Raw genomic sequence first — 16,237 nt, forward strand, 5'->3', positions numbered from 1 at the left:
CTGTCCGTCGGAATTCGCCTTCGACAGCAATCGGTTCCAGTCGACCAACATCGATTATGGCATACCAGACGATGTTAGATTATACAGCAATATATATATATATATTCCCACACAAAAATACATTTTCAGACTATAATTTAAGTGACATATATAATTTCTATAATCACATCAATACCCCAATGTATCAACTTACTAAGTTACTGCGATGCATTAAAAAAAAAACTTGCACATATTTGGCATAAAAATCAATATCATCGACCTTTCATTTAGAAGTAGCGTAAGCTTTAAGATATAGAATGTATCATGCTGTATGAGCAACATATCTAGCTACAAGCAACACATATATGTGTATATAGGCATACAATTTCAAAAATAAGCATGACATCATGTCATTCTATGACATTGAACCATGCCGAACAACTATGGAAAACAAGTAGGGGTATTGCGCTGAAGTGATATACAGGGGTGAAAAGGTGTGCTTTTCGGTTGCTGGAAGGGGGGATCCGCAATAGCGCATATAAAATAATTACAGCTCGAGTCTGACTAACACGGAAAACGTTGCGCCTTTGCCGCCACCAAGTGGACACTGGTTCTTATTACCAATTAATATATCCCAATGACAAAAATTCTGAAGTATTATTAGCGGAGATCTTAAAAATGTGATATTTAAAACACGTTTAATACGTCCGGACATACCACACCGCAATTTGTACAGTTTGAATGGTCAAAAATGCAAATGATATTCAGGATATTGAAAGAACAAATTTTAAAAATGGTCTTAAATGTTATACTTATGTGCGAGTCATTGTAAAGAAACGAGAAAAACTTTTATTGAAAACATATTATGGAATTGTTTTCAGATTACGAAATTTATTGCCTTAAAACGATTATTTGTATACCTGTCCACTGGAGTTTTCTCAAAGTCCTGCTCGGTTTTTGGTAGGCCCTCTTGCATGCAGCCTCCTGGGCATACTTTCAACAACGGTGTTGCAAATGGCTCCGTCAAAGCTCTCCCATGCGCGGTGGAGCATGTCTATCAAATTTTGTTTGTTGTTGGGTGGGTCTGTTGGGTACTTCCTCGCCATCTCAGCCCAGAGTTGCTCAATAGGATTGAGATTTTGCACTATGTGGGGGCCACTCAAGCACTTTCGCCGCCTTCTGGGAGAGAAAGGCTATACCACATGCTTTTCAGTGTGCTTGGGGTTGTTATCTTGGCGACATCCAAGCAGTTTGGCAGCAGATGGGATAATCTGGGTGGACAGGAGCTCCTCATACACCTCGGAATTCATGATGCCATCAGTAAAATGCAAATTGCTGACACCAGAGCTGCCATGCAATCCCAAACCAATGCGCTCCCGCCACCATGTTTGATGGTTGGATTTAGGCACTGGGCACATACTCCTCCTTTGAGTTGCACCATGCTCTCTGATGACCATCTGATCCAAACATGTTGAATTTGGAGTCATCAGACCATACGATCGATTTCCAGAAGCTGGTAGGCTTGTTGCGTTCTTTGGCAAATTTCAGATGTTTCAGTTTGTTCTTTTTACTTTCAAATGCCTTCTTACAAGGAATGTTTTTCATGGCAGGCTCATTGATGTACCTTTCTTTTTCTCCATTTTTTCCTACAGAATAATGGTTTCACCGATCTCGGATTTCTGGATGATATCGTGCACAGAAGTGTGCCTCGTGTCACGGGCTCTGGAATTTCGATCAGGAGGGCAGGGCATGGTGAGGGCGGGAATAAGGAGGCGGATGATCTGTTTGCAGCGCACAGGATGAACGGCTCACAGAAACCGAAAACACGGGAAACATCACGAAACAATGGACCACGAGGGGTCAAAAAGCAAATAGGGAAAAACAAAGACTAACTATCAAGGGTCAGGGCAACGAGGAGCAGGCAGGCAGGCGAAGTACAAATAACGCAACACAGGGTAACAGGGACTCTGAATACAACTCAAATACACCATCTGAAAAGAACATGAAATATATTACTGACATACAATATCAAAAATGACAGGAGGAACAGAACAGGAACTTAAATACAAAAAGCTAACAAAAGTAATGCAGGACAAGTGAAAACAATTAACAAGTGAAACTAATAAAACTAAAATCATGATACTCAAACTAGGAAAAAGAATCTTACACTAGGGGAATAACAGACAAGTAACACACAACCATGGGCACAAAGTCAAAAACCAAAACGGGATACAAATCACAAAACACAGGAACTAGAAAACTGATACAAATGAAACTAGGGAGCAAAATCAAAAGACAAAAACAAAGGAGGCAGGATTCAAACACAGGACTGAGAGGATTACAGGTAGCTGCATACTCAGCTCATTGAACTATGCGGCTGTCTGGGGAGCAAGAGAATCTTTAAAGACGGACAATGGGTAGGACAGGATGGCTAGTGACACCTGCTGGCCAAACATGGAAAAGACATGAAAGAATCGGACAGATGGGTGCAGACCCTGACAGCCTTATATCAAGTCCAGTGGCAATTTTTTTTTTTTAACAGAAAGACCCTAGCTGACTGTGAAATTTTATGATTCTTTCCCTCAATGTATTGGGTATTTCAGCAGTTTTAACCATGTTGGAAAACTCAACTAACCCTATAAATGCTCCTGTGGGGAATGACCACCAAGACTTGTAGAAACTAAGGGCACTCAATTAACTGCCTATTTGGGACACCTGCTGTTATGTGTTGTGTTAAATGATCTCTGTTATGACTGGGAACTCCTCCCGTTGTCATCTATTCGCCCAACTCTGAATGGCCAGGTATGCAAATGATTATTTGAAGGCAATAAATTACATAATTTGAATACGATTCCAGAATGTGTTTTGCATAAAATTTTTTCCTTGTTTCTTTACATAGCAAACACATAATTGTAACATTTAGACAGTTTGCTCTTCAATATCCTGAATTTCATTTCCATTTTTGATTACACTGTACTTTGGCTACACTGTATATATAAATCAATTTATGAAATAGTGATAATAATAAAGCTACAGTCGAACATTTGAATCTATTGTTTTTCTGCTTATGTGTTCTGTATAATGTGATTAATGTACTTTGTGCTGAAGTACTTTATTAAAAGTACTTGTAAGCTATTCACTGGGAAATGTTTGGATTGAGATATGTTAGAAACAGCTCAAATTCCCTTTTATGACCCAAAACCTATAAGGAAAGTACTAAACCTAAAAATACATGTTGGAGCTGGTGACATGACAAGGCTGGTTCTGTCAACACAGAGGGTGTAAAACCCCGCTAGGGTGTAGTTCGTTTTATCTTTGTACGTTTTTGTTTTTATGTGACTATCGTCATACATAATATGGGAAAACAGTATTTTGTTCATAGCTAAAACAAAAAGAAAAGCATCGATTTGATGCTGGGGGAACCGTGAGGACTGAAAAAAAAACGCATTATCGTAATCAACGGGCTTTTCCGCGTGCAGTCGACACAGAAGTCGATAACTTCTTACGTTCGATTTATACTCAAAGAAACAGAAGTAATCGTTTGACAACGATTGGGCAGCTGGTTGCTATTGTAAAAACTGAGTCAGTTGAATAGAACCGATATGATATCTGAATAATTAATGCGGAAACAGTGTAAAGAAAGAAATTGGGATATATAGTACAATGATCTGTTATTTGATAGAAACTATGTGAAAGCAAAATAACCCACCAACTTCAAGATCCAAAAATCTATGTATAAGGGTATCTGGTGAATGACGTTTTTGTGAGTTATTGTGAAGCAGGACAATCGTTATAGAGCGTGACCTTGGTAATTCCCAGTAACCCCAAGGGAGTCGTGACAAAGATCAGAAAAGTGGGGAAATCCCTACGTTAACTTTCCCAGGATTTCCCGCCACATTCGCTTCACTGTTTTATTGCCTCTAGAGATGAAATGAAAATATGGAGGGGGCAAGCAGAGACAACTGTAGCCTCGATATCCCGTATAGGCCTACATAAAGCAGCCATGGAAGACGTAATGTGTTAATTTTACGGGGAAACTTGTGAAATAAATAAACGCATAAAGTGGGAGAAATACAAAATACGTGTTTTCTGCACGTTTCCTAAAGTTTTGTTTACATCTTATTGTGCCAAAGTCACATGATACAGGTTAAAATCATTCGCTTAACACCAGACTCTGAGTCAGGGGATTCTCTCTTTTCCTGTTACTGCCTTCCACATTCAAAAATTCTAATAGGGTTTAAAACGTCGCTTCCCGACTGTGTTGTGAGGGATAGAAGAAGCGGGAACATTTTCATAGATTTATAAGATTGTCTGATCTTACAATAAAGCCGTGGTCTTGATGACAGCGGGTCGGTGTCTTGCGACAGCACGGCTTATAGCTAAGGAACCCCATCAGAAAACAGCAGCAGATCACAATGAACCGGAATGGGACTCTCTGGAGATCAGCTGCATAGGAGCTCGCATTTGGACGCCTACTTGAACTTATCTGGGCAGTATGTCCAGGATGGGTGGGCAGCTAGTTTAACAATGTGCGGGTGCGCCCCTTGTTATTCAGTATCAGTACTTATTGAGAGGTCTGACTAGATAACAAAACACCTGAAGCCCACAAGAAAGGTCAATGTTCAGTCAAACAGTTCAATGATAAATTAAACACATCCTTTATGTTTATATAATTACAACTTCTTGCATAATTCGCATATCTACCATTTTGCGCTGCCCCTTCTTACCGGCTCTCTATCGCTGTTCTATACCATAAGCCAGCAAATGGTTTTGGATCGCAGGCATCGTCACCAGAACCTGTTCGTTCATTGGTCTACAGTGATGTCATACGCTTTGTGGAGCCCACCTCTGTTTTACTTCTTCACACACAGTCCAACACACACACGCGCGCGCACGCACACACATACACATCCAAACACGCACACTTAGATTTACACATACATACACAAACACTGAAACTGTTCCTGAATATGCCGATTTTGTCGTAATGCCTTGGACGTTTCCTTTCTTCATAATACTGGCTCGCTTGCCCATCTCATTAAATGTCTAGGATTTCTCTTAGCCCGACATGGGTGACAGATAAAGACAGAAAAATCCCTTGCATCACTGCGGAGCACACAAGAAGATAAATCTGCATGTCTGGATTTTGCTACACAGCGAGAATTTCGCTTTAGAAACGGAAGACTTTCTATTAATTAAATATGACGATACGACGGAAAGGGCATTCATAACGTGAGTGAACGATTGGAATTTAAGTTGCATTTTATTTGAATGTGTTCATTATTGTTCCTGTAAGCAGTACTTTTTAAATTAATATTAATTCGTATTGTGGACATGGACGAATAGCATCACACCATGTGAGACACAATCACTTATGTACACATTTAGTACCTTCCCCTTTAAGTTAAATAAGGCGAAATGACTGGTTTAAGTGCAAATTGTTGTCATTTATGCCATGTAATACAACGGTCTGTTTCAGCGAAACTCAGCCTCTCTCGATCTGAACAGAATCTAACGTGTGACATACAAAGGTCGCATTATTTTTTAAACTATACCATAAATCCCCTTCACTCCGTCCCCCAGTAGTCGGGGGGCAAATTCTATGGCTGCTGCTGAGAAAAGCATAAACAATACATTATTAATCGGACAAAAACACGGCGGTACTATTGATATTATGCTGATCTACGGCTTTTATCAGAAAACGAGGGATTCAGTCAGACGACACTAAATACGATTTATAAATAGAATACGAAATGTTATATTCAAATTGCATTTAACTGCTTTCACTAAACACTAGGCTATAACTAGCTTCTGAAGATACGGCAATCTCGTGGCAGTAATAGTTATTTAAAAATTGCGCTTCTAATAACAAAAAATATTACTATCTAGGCCTGAGTAAGCTAATAATAATAATAATTCGATAGTTACCCGGTTGGTCACTCGATTGCTCATTTTCATTGTATTACTGTGTTTGACGGATTTACTGGAACAAAGAACGCTCGCATAGTATTTGATCTAACAATGCCGGGAGGTTAAGGCACCGTTAGCGACACGCATGGACCAAACAACGTTATAACATAAATATGTGCTATTTGTCATTAACGTTTAATGCAGACTTTTTCTAATACTTTCTGATAGTGACGCTCAATTTGCACCTAAAATGCAATGCCAAAAACGACCGCTAACCTCCCGTAACACCTTCATTAAACTGCAAATGTTACGTGACGTAGCGATTATTGTAACAGAAATCTGAGTGTGAAATTAAACAATAACCTTTCGCTAACCTTCACGTGATTTCTATACCGCAACCGTTAGCGAGACAACGCCAGTGAACGTTCTTTTACAGCAGTATTGAAGGATGCATAATTTTCGTTTTATACCGCACATAGACTCAGACCATTTCCAGCGTGTGCTCTCCGTCTGGTACGCTTAAGTTTCCTACACTCATTCACAACATGGCTGTCCCAGAACCCAGTGTCAGCACGTTATTATTTTATTTAATCTCCATGGTGGATGGAAGCAACGCTTCTTCCGTTTAGTGTTTTCTAAAGCTCATAAAATAAAATAAATTGGGACAGATAGTTAAGGACGTAGGTTTGGAGTGAGATAGATCTAAAAAAAACAAAAAAAAAACTGATGTTGTGACTAGACAGACAGAAGCAGGAACAGGTACAGCAAATGGGAACATTATGATCCACTGCGAAAGGATATGAGGGTAGGACTTCCATGTGCTTGTTTATGTCCTCTCCGCAAGCTCGGGACTGACAGGGCTACCAGACATTGTGCTGTACCCAGCCCTGGAGCCTGCTGCTCTGAGGGAATCTGATCAGAATGATGCTGACTTGGGCCTGTGACAAAAACTGGGTCAATGGCTTCTTACAGGCCATAAAGTTAGAGTGAAGGAAGGGACGACTGTCACCAAGCTTTGGCTGTGGAGAAACAGTGCATAGCTTGAATGCTTTGCCTGTTGGCCTGTGTTTGGGGGAGTGTTGGGGTACGTTTAGTCGTACTGAACCTTTCTGGTGCTCTTTTGTTCTCCCTGCCTCAGATGCCCCCACTCCCCCTTGACGAGCGAATAGTGGTCATCCAGCGCCCCAAGACTTTGCCCCTCTCCTTGGGCTCTCTGCAGTCTACTCCTCAGCACTCCATCCGGAACAATCCGACAGCCCCTCCCTCGCAACCCCACCCCCTTCCACCCCATTCCCGCTCCCGTCCCTCTGTCTACCCGAATGCGGAAGGGAAGCCCAGCTCCTCCAGCAATCAATGGCGAGCCAGGGAGGAGAGAGCGGTCGATGCGGAGTCCAGCTATAGCGCTTGCGGTCACAGCCATGGCGATGAAACGCTGACGTTTGGGTCAGGCCGGAATAAGCAGCGGCACACTTTGGATATTAAACTCTCTCTGGGCAGCAGAGGAGAAGGCAGCTTGGAGAGAGGGCCGTGGAGCAGCGAGTCCCACGGAGGGAGCTTGAAAGGCCGGAGGGAGAAGAAGCTATCCCTGCACCTGGATCTCAGACAGGAGGACGGGAAAGTGGGTGGAACCTCAGGAAGACCCGGCGAGGTGGTTGTGCAGCAAGTCCAGAACCCCTTCCGTGTCAGAGACCTCCATTCCAAGCCATCGTCAGGAGCTTTTCCCGGCATTGTACTTGCAGAAGGACGGCATCCAGAGCTCAGGAAAGAGACAGACCTATCACGCGACCTCAGGGAGGTATCTTCTGTGGGTGACAAGGCCAGCTCCAAATTGGGAACCCTCCTCCAGGCTCCCTACCTCCACCATAGCCTTCCTCGGCACTACGGTTCCACCCCAACAGCCCACCATACCTCCACCTTGCGTAACCCATACCCTCCAGTTATCACCGCCGTTCCCTCCCATGCCCTGCCCCAGTTTCTCCCTCTTAGTGGTCAGTCCCGCTTTTCTCGAGGCAGGGAACGCCACCTGCAGCACCTCCACAGTTTGCCACTTTCCCCCAGCTCTTCTCGAGGCTTCCCCAGCCCGGACCATTCTTGCACTATCAATTTACAGCACCCCTTCAACTGCGGCTGCTGGAGGCTGGTGTGCCGTGACAGAGGAGGCGGTCACTCTCGAGGGTGTCAGGGGTGCGGCCAGAGCCCCTCGTCCACCCTTTCCCGTTCTCAGGGAGCAGGAGGAGCAGGGAGTAGTGGTGGTATCTTCACATCTGGAGTTATGGGGTTGAGGACGCTTGGCGGGTGCCTGTCCAATGCATCCACCACAAACACCTCCTCATCTGGCAGCACCATGTCTGACTGTCGCGCTGGGCTCCTGGGGCCCCTACGCTGCAAATCCTGCTCCGGCAATGGCTTTGGGAGCCCCACCTCCTTACACAAGAAGCTTATTGGGGGCTGTTTACCATGTTCACCACTCTCAACCTCCAGCCCTCTTCGAGCCCTCCATAACTGCGTCACTGGCTGTGACCCGAAAGGCAGCCAGGCTGGCAGCTCTTCCTGCAGCTACTGCAGCAGTGACCCCATCGTAGTGACCTACAACCCCCGTCGACTAAAACCCCCAGAGGTCACCTGTGGCAGTCGGCCACTGATGTCTGGGAGATTCTCACTCGATGATGACGATGATGACTACAGCGTGCGCACTATTTGGCCTGAGGAGCTTTCCCAGAAGATGACAAAGTCAAAGGTCCACCATGACCAGAAAGGTCTGGGAATGGCCCCAGGACCCAGAAATCAGTACCAGAGCAGCAGCAATGGGACCAGCCCCATGATTCTGGACTGCCGCAACCTGCTGGAGTTCACCCGGTCCCACCTCGCAGACCACGCCGGACGCCGACGGCTCCAGCAGGGCAAAGCAGCTGTCCTGGACTTCATTGGGTCTGGCTCCAGTCAAAACACGGGCCGGGACTCACTGAAGAGACTCTGGACCAAAAGTGAAGACAGGGGGATGATGGATGGCAGTGGGCAAGATGAGGAACCTGGCTTGATGCGTTCATTTTCTTCAAGATCCGCTTCACCCATATCGCCTCTCTCCTTTTCTCCTCCACCCTCAAGTCACTCCACCCTCAACAAGCCCAAACCTTGGGAGAGGGGGACCCTCCCTTCTGCACGTTCACTTCACCTGGTCCTGAACTCACTCAACGCCGAGCAAGATGAGGAGAACATGAGAGGTACGGATGGGCAAGCCAACTGTAACAGGAATATGAAATGGTGTGCCCACAGTCCAGTACTGTTTACGGATTTATAAATAGAGCAGACAATGGTTTACTCCCAGTGGATCTTCATCTGAAGAAGCTTAGTCCTTTCTAGTGGGATCAAAATGTTCTCTGTTCTATAAATATGTTTAGAGAAGCCATTTAATATACTGGCTGCTTCTAGTTCTAGGCTGCATTTCACTACAAAAGTGACATGCATATCCCGGGCATGTAAGTTATATTGTAAGCAAAATGATATTTCTCTGGTTCCTAAAAACCGGGAATTGCTCACTGTGGATTTGGAGAATGACGTGTTGGGTTTCATTTCGCCTAAGGTCTTTATTTTGTTTAAGAAATTATTTGAACTGCCAGCCACTTTACCTGGATATATATAAGATCAGTCAGATGTTAATGAAATTAGAAAGCTCTTAAGCTAAGTCTCCCTATGCCTCCTGAAGGGGATTTTTATGCCAGTTCCTCTGCAAATAGACCTAGTGACAACAAACATATTTTCATGAATTAGAGCCATGTCTAAGATAAAATTAGAATAATTTATGTCCTTAAGTCATATATGATTAAATTTTGGTAGTATACCAAAGAGACCCCTTTGAAATGCTTTTATCTGATTACAGCCTTCTCTATCCTATTCTCCTCCTACTCCTTCCTGGAAAGGTTTCCGGATTCGGTCTGCATTGCAGTGGTCTGCATAGTGGTATTTCTGATGTTTGATACTAGTAATCTTCCCTTCAGCATTTGGGGACCAAATATTCTTCCCGTAATACTCAGTGTATTTTATCGTAATCTGCCTTTTCTAACGTTCCTCGTATCTCCATTCCTCCCTACAGTCCATCTCTCGCTTCCACTGTCTTCTTCACTCCCCACCTCTCTGTCAGACGAGGGGTTGACGACTCCAGACGTGGAGAACGCTGCTATCAGCTCCATCTTGCCCTTCCTGTTTCTCGGCAACGAGAGGGACGGCCAAGACCTGGATCTGCTGCTGAGGCTCCACATTGGCTTTGTTGTCAATGTCACCACCCACCTGCCCCTCTACCACCTGGACACTGGACTGATCCACTACAAGCGGCTGCCCGCCACAGACAACAGCAAACAGAACCTCCGGCAGTACTTCGAGGAGGTGTTCGAGTTCATCGGTGAGTTTAGTCGGGGGGGGGGGGAGAAGACCTCTTGCGGAGTACGTCCATTCGTGCTCCTGCCTGGTTTAGGAGCTGGTTGTTTCGTTCGGATCAAACTCAGTTAGCTTGACTTGCCTTTTCTCCTGAAATATATACAGGTGGCCCCCGGGTTAAGAACGCCCAACTTACAGAAGACTTTAACTTATGAATGTATTCCCATAAAGACTATTATATTCAAATTCAGGTTAAATACAAGGGTTCGTAATAATGAATGCAAACACTATGTGCGAACATTACGCAGCTTCAGCAGTTTGTCGACTCAAGGTACAGTACAGTACCATGTGTAGTCACTTTTATCATTATTGTATTATTATTATTGTTATTATTTACTGTGTTTTTCTTCCGATTTACCTACAAATGCACTTAAATAGAGACTTTGGGAATGGATCTCGTTGGTAACTTGGGGACTCCCTGTACTGTATTTTAAATTATGACATATTCATGCCTGTTTTCATATTCATGTTCATTCTCATTAATCATCTTGCTGGCTCCTTTATACTTTAGTGTTAAATTTACTTTTTTTTTTAGTTTTGCAAGTGTGTGTTAAAAGATGTTGATCTGAGGAGACCCTAAATCCTGAGAAGTTCTGCAGAGCTTCTTTTCAACGTGAAGGTCGAGAATTAAATTACCGCAATAAATTAAAATTAAATGAAGTTCTTTGAGTACCCTGAGGCAGCCACCGTGTAAATTGATTTGAAAAAAAAAAATGTCTGTTGCTGAATTGCTGATTTGCTCCCCCCATGGACAGAAGAGGCACATCAGAGAGGAAGAGGGGTGCTGGTGCATTGTCAGGCGGGCGTGTCGCGCTCGGCAACCATCGTCATCGCCTACCTGATGAAGCACACACGCATGACCATGATGGATGCCTACAAGTATGTTCGGAGCCGGCGACCAGTAGTCTCACCCAACCTCAACTTTATGGGCCAACTGCTGGAGTTCGAGAAAGACCTCAACTCCGGGATCACCCCGCGAATCCTTACGCCCAAACTCAACGGCCTGGAGACCCAGGTGTGAGTGATGTTTCGGGGGGGGGGGGAATGGGGGAGGGTGGGGGTGAGGAGTCGAGGGAAGGAAGGAGAGAGAGTACGACTTGGCAAAGGAGAAGCAGAGAAACTGGCGGAGGAGAGACGTGGGCAGCATGAACAGTCGCGACAAAAACACTGTGAAAATGCACGTGCGTTAACTCAGATGTTTGTGAACGAATGGGAAATAGAGAGAAACTGAAGAGAAGGCAATGAGATCAAAACAGAACTCAATGATTATTGCAGAGAGACAAAAGTCTTGGTGTATTTAATGTAATGAAAATAGACAGGGACATGGAAAAGGAGCTATGTTCAGCTACACGAGGTCTGTCTCTACCAGACCAGGCCCCTGGTGGACAGACCTATAGATGTAGTACAGGAAAGATGAGTTCCCATTCGGATTACCAGCAAACCTAAACCTCAATTTGTATTTATAAGACGTGCCAAGTTTTTATAACAATTCAAATAGCTGCAACCCTCCTAGATATCGTGCTTCTGCTCCTGCATGTAATTTGTAGTATAAGCAGTTGCATTGCAATACTGACGTGCACAGTGTGTATAGGTGCATATATTGCAGGTGCAAAAGCAGTATATTTCGGTAGGATTCTTAGCAGTTAAATACCACACCGTACTGTTTCACAGAGTGTTGTGCTGGACCAAACTATAGTTTATATGCTACAGTGTCCTAAACTGCAGTACTTTTACTATGGTTAAATACATTTTCCCCCTTTTCCTGGATAAAGTGCAATAAATCTACACTTTGCGCAGGGGAAACCAGAGGTAAACCAGGTGTACCAGTACCGGCTATGACTGAGCGAGGTTGGATCAAACTGGACGACTGTGATACAGATTCACCAAACCAAATCGACGCCGATGGGACTCGTTAACTTCAAAAATCATTAATATGTGGACTTCTCACTATGCTGGATTATTACTGAAACAATTCCCATTTCTGTCTGTCTGGGTTTTTTTTTTTTTTTTTTTTGACTGTATCTTTGAATATTTACTGTGTTGAAAAGTATATACAGGAGTAAGTATGCAGTACTGTTTCATTTTTGTAAGCATTGATTTTTTTTGTCTTTTCTGTTATAACTTTTGTCAGCGAAGGAAAAAAATCACTGCTGACAAGAGAAACAAAGCGATTAGATGTTCTATCTATTTCAGGACAAGAATTGTAAAAAGTTCATAAGGCTTTTGCTAAGCGAAACACCGGTATATAATAAATAGAACGATATAGGTTAATCTGGATAATCAGTAATTAATATCAATATACGCATTTAATCGTATTTAGTATAGATACATGCTGAAATCAATAAAGGAATAATATGATCGTTAAGGGAATTGTTTGGCTGACTAGTCATAGTTTTAGAATAATGAACGAGCAAGGTTTTAAATGGGCTTTAAATGACTCCCGATCTTTTATTACCACTCATGTATAATATTATCGTGATATTAGATAATCGATCTCTGCTATTTTTCAACCCCACTTTTATCTCTGTATAACTTTTTTAGCTATTTTTCCTCTGTGGTTTAAACGTTACTGTACCACTGCTAAAGCACTATGCATTCTTACGGTCTATAATGTTAGATTAACTGGTGATAACGTGTGAGCTTTACTCTTATATTCACTGTGATACCGGATATTTCCCTGTTTATAGTAGTTTACGGTCCGTTGTCGCGGTTGCTTCGTTCTGTCGCTCGGTGGCCGGGTGGCTGTCGCGGAAGAGGATCCACTCGCTTAAAGCGATCCTCACAGTACGGCAACCAACTCAGTCTCAAACGAGCACAAGAATTCTGTATATATAGGCAAGGCAGAGCGCTAACAAGTGCTTCAAATATATCCGAGGTTTGTCGTCGACCATGAAGCTCCGCTAACATATTCCGTTTTCGCGGCATAGCTGTTCATGCATTTATAATTATGAGCGTGACCGCTTGTTTGTATTTGGTTGCACCAGGTGTTCCAGTAACAGGTGTACATATAATGTAAGTTTAGCTTATGCTTTGTTGTGCAAACGTTTTCTATAAAACGCCAAGATGCCCCCTGAGGACCCGACATGAGTGTCCATATCGGATTTCGGAGGTCCTACAGCTGCTAAGAATGCGCCATTTGATAAGCTGGTTCTGTTAATTCAGAAGTTAAGGTGACGTGACGCGTAAATGGATTGTAGGCCTATAGTCTTTTACGAGATGCTGAGGGTTTGCACAACAAATTTTCTCCACAAATTACCTGGCCAGTAATGCAGGGATGTGCTCCGAGACATATTAAAGAATTCTTTTTTTTTTTTTTTTTGTTCTTTGTTAATATTATTGTCACGCCTTTTAAAAAGGTGAAACTGTTAAGTTCGGTGTATACACAATTAAGGTTTGATGCAGAAAGTGAAGCACCGCCCCCCAGAACGCTCAAATGCCTTGGTTAACGTGTCTTCCAGATCGAGCACCAGTTGAGGTGACAATGCTTCGTTTTTACTCTTGGCAAAAAAAAACATGTTTTTCAAAAAAAAAAAAAAAAAAAAGTTAATTAGATTGCTCTTCAGCTTTTGTGAGTTTTTTTTTTGCTTAAATTTTACTTGCATGCAGAACGGTGCGTGTGCGTTTGAAAGCGCATGTTTTAATTAATATTTACAAACTTATTTTGATTTTAGTATATTTCATTTTTAATGTGTACATATGTTTTGGAGTTCGGGCGCTTTAGAGTTGAATCATTTTCCCTGATTGCTAAACAGGCTACTGAGACCTTGTGGAAGCACATACTCCATACAGTCCTTGCCTTTACTCTTAGCGTCAGTCCCTCTCACGTGCGCCAGACATGTACAGCATTTATTAATTTTCACATTATATATTTTCACACCGTTTTAATACATCGTTCTGCGAGTATTGCTTTAAAATAACCCCCTTTAAAAAGTGCCCTCGATCGCACAGGCTACATTTATATTCCAGAAGCATAGCAGCCTCCATTGAATATTTCTCTGAAACAATGTGGATCGTTATTAAATTTGTTTTAATCGAAGCAATATATCCACCCAGTATCGCGTAAACTGCACTGACTTTCACTGTTACTGTAAATGGACCTTCCCATTCTGGCGAACCAATGTCCGTGGTCTTCTCTAAACACTGAGAAATTCTTCCATGTTTTTAAGGCTGGCGCTGAGCATAAAAACGCCGGGAGATGAGCCAGCAACCACATGACGTTTGCTAATTATCCGTGACTTTGATTAAGGTCCTCCCAGTTCCCTTTATACGAAAATTCAAATCGAGGGGAGCTGAAGTAACTACATCTGTACGTCTGTGCGATTTCCTCCATAAAAAAACAACGCTGTCGAACGTATATTTCGTTATGTAAATATTTGGTTCTTTTTTCCTGGCAGGCTGCATATTTTTCAATTTTTTTGATAGAGTTTGTGCTTATATTTATTAATGTATTCAGTAGGCCTGTTTGGTTTTGATATCCGTTTTCTTGTGCCAAATGTGAAATGGAGTACAGCAACAGTGTGATGAAAGGCGATTCTTTTTTTATGGATCGCAATCTTGCTAACAAAATACTCTGCTTACTGTCCTCACTAGCATTTTTTTTTCTTCATGAATTTTGTTGAGCTGACGTTCCGATGACGTTGTGACACCGTTGCTGTACCAGGCTACCTTAAATAATTACGACAGGGGCCTAAATTTAATATGAGTGTTATGGGTTTGTATTTGGTTGCTCCAGATGTGAGCTGTTCATTTTGACGAAGATACAGAAGATGTATCACGTGCACTGTAGTAAGGTACACGCAACATTACAGCAACGTTACCAGAATGTTATGAAGCAGCCTGGATTTTATCTGCAGCGCGTTTACAGGTTTTGCATAATTTTGTGCACTTGGATTCAGATTTGCATTCCTTCCCCTCGGTTATTGGTAACAGAATGTAGGCGAAACATGTCCTTCTGACTCGTTACGGCTGTATTAACATGTTTGCCACTGATGCACCGTGTTTATCTATTCATTTTTTTCCAACAATGTCCGATATCAACGAGGCAACTGCTTGTGTATTTCAGCATCCACCCTTGAGCGTCGCTGTGCTTGAGGCGGCGGTCCTGCTGTGATTCGGCAGATATGACGAAAACGATGATGACTGCATTACTGCTGAAGATTCGTTGTAACGAGAATCAAACTTTTGAATAATTATTTATACGATAACAGGGCTGTACCCATTGAAGACAAATATGCAGGAGAAAAAAAGGCAAATACTGTCTCATGTTTAAATGATCCTCTATAATGACTTTCTGTGAAATCTGCCTCACTGGGATAGTTTATTAAAGGACTTTTTTTTAGACAGATGTGTTTGTGTTTTTATTCATGCAAATTCAAAATATGGCTATTTTTATTATTATAGGGCCATTGCTGTATGTTTATAGTAGATATAACCGCACACACATACATCACCTATCCCATACAGTCTAAATTGGCTGTTGTCATCCCATTACTAGCAAAATGACAACCTGTTTCCACTTCCTGTCATCCGTGAAACAATGACGCAGACTGGTGACAGTCACAGGACCCTAAGGGACCCACAACAGGGACACGCTAACGCCCTTCGGAGTTACGTCACAGCTCAGACAAAATGGAAGATGATAAGTCAGGTGTGGACATTCAATGAAATGGCTCTGCGGCTACAGCGATAGTCAGCATGCTGCCGGGAAAGAGAGCTGTACCGCACGGATCGTAGGCGGAGAGCTGCGGTCACATCCAAGACTTAATTAGCACTGAGCGCCACCATTCCTTGCGGCTCAGCGAGAATCTCTGCTTGAAACGAAACGTGCCCCCTTTTTTAGAAAAGCGCCACTCGATGTCTTAGCTGCCAGGAGCCTTTTCGATTTCTGCGGCCAAGTACGCGAGATACAGCAAAACTA

At 42.9% G+C, this 16,237-nt stretch overlaps 1 protein-coding gene and 1 long non-coding RNA gene across 3 annotated transcripts; both read left to right on the plus strand.

The window, feature by feature from the left end:
* The first annotated feature begins 50 nt into the window (after window positions 1–50).
* LOC125721856 (uncharacterized) lies at window positions 51–3,028 on the plus strand. The gene is made up of 2 exons (XR_007385987.1): window positions 51–1,495; window positions 1,632–3,028. It is a non-coding gene; the product is annotated as an uncharacterized LOC125721856 (long non-coding RNA).
* A 1,832-nt stretch (window positions 3,029–4,860) lies between these two features.
* On the plus strand, window positions 4,861–15,660 carry si:dkey-175m17.7 (uncharacterized). 2 transcript variants are annotated; one of them, XM_048997971.1, is made up of 5 exons: window positions 4,861–5,211; window positions 7,028–9,110; window positions 9,980–10,285; window positions 11,076–11,335; window positions 12,118–15,660. In XM_048997971.1, the coding sequence occupies exons 2-5, from the start codon at window positions 7,028–7,030 to the stop codon at window positions 12,157–12,159; spliced, it is 2,691 nt and encodes an 896-aa protein (XP_048853928.1). In that variant the 5' UTR covers window positions 4,861–5,211; the 3' UTR covers window positions 12,160–15,660. The 2 variants fall into 2 exon arrangements, with proteins under 2 accessions (XP_048853928.1, XP_048853927.1); XM_048997970.1 differs by having other exon boundaries at window positions 15,383–15,660.
* Window positions 15,661–16,237: the final 577 nt, after the last annotated feature.

Source organism: Brienomyrus brachyistius, unplaced genomic scaffold (assembly GCF_023856365.1).
Source record: "Brienomyrus brachyistius isolate T26 unplaced genomic scaffold, BBRACH_0.4 scaffold35, whole genome shotgun sequence".
Classification (NCBI taxonomy): Eukaryota; Metazoa; Chordata; class Actinopteri; order Osteoglossiformes; family Mormyridae; genus Brienomyrus; species Brienomyrus brachyistius.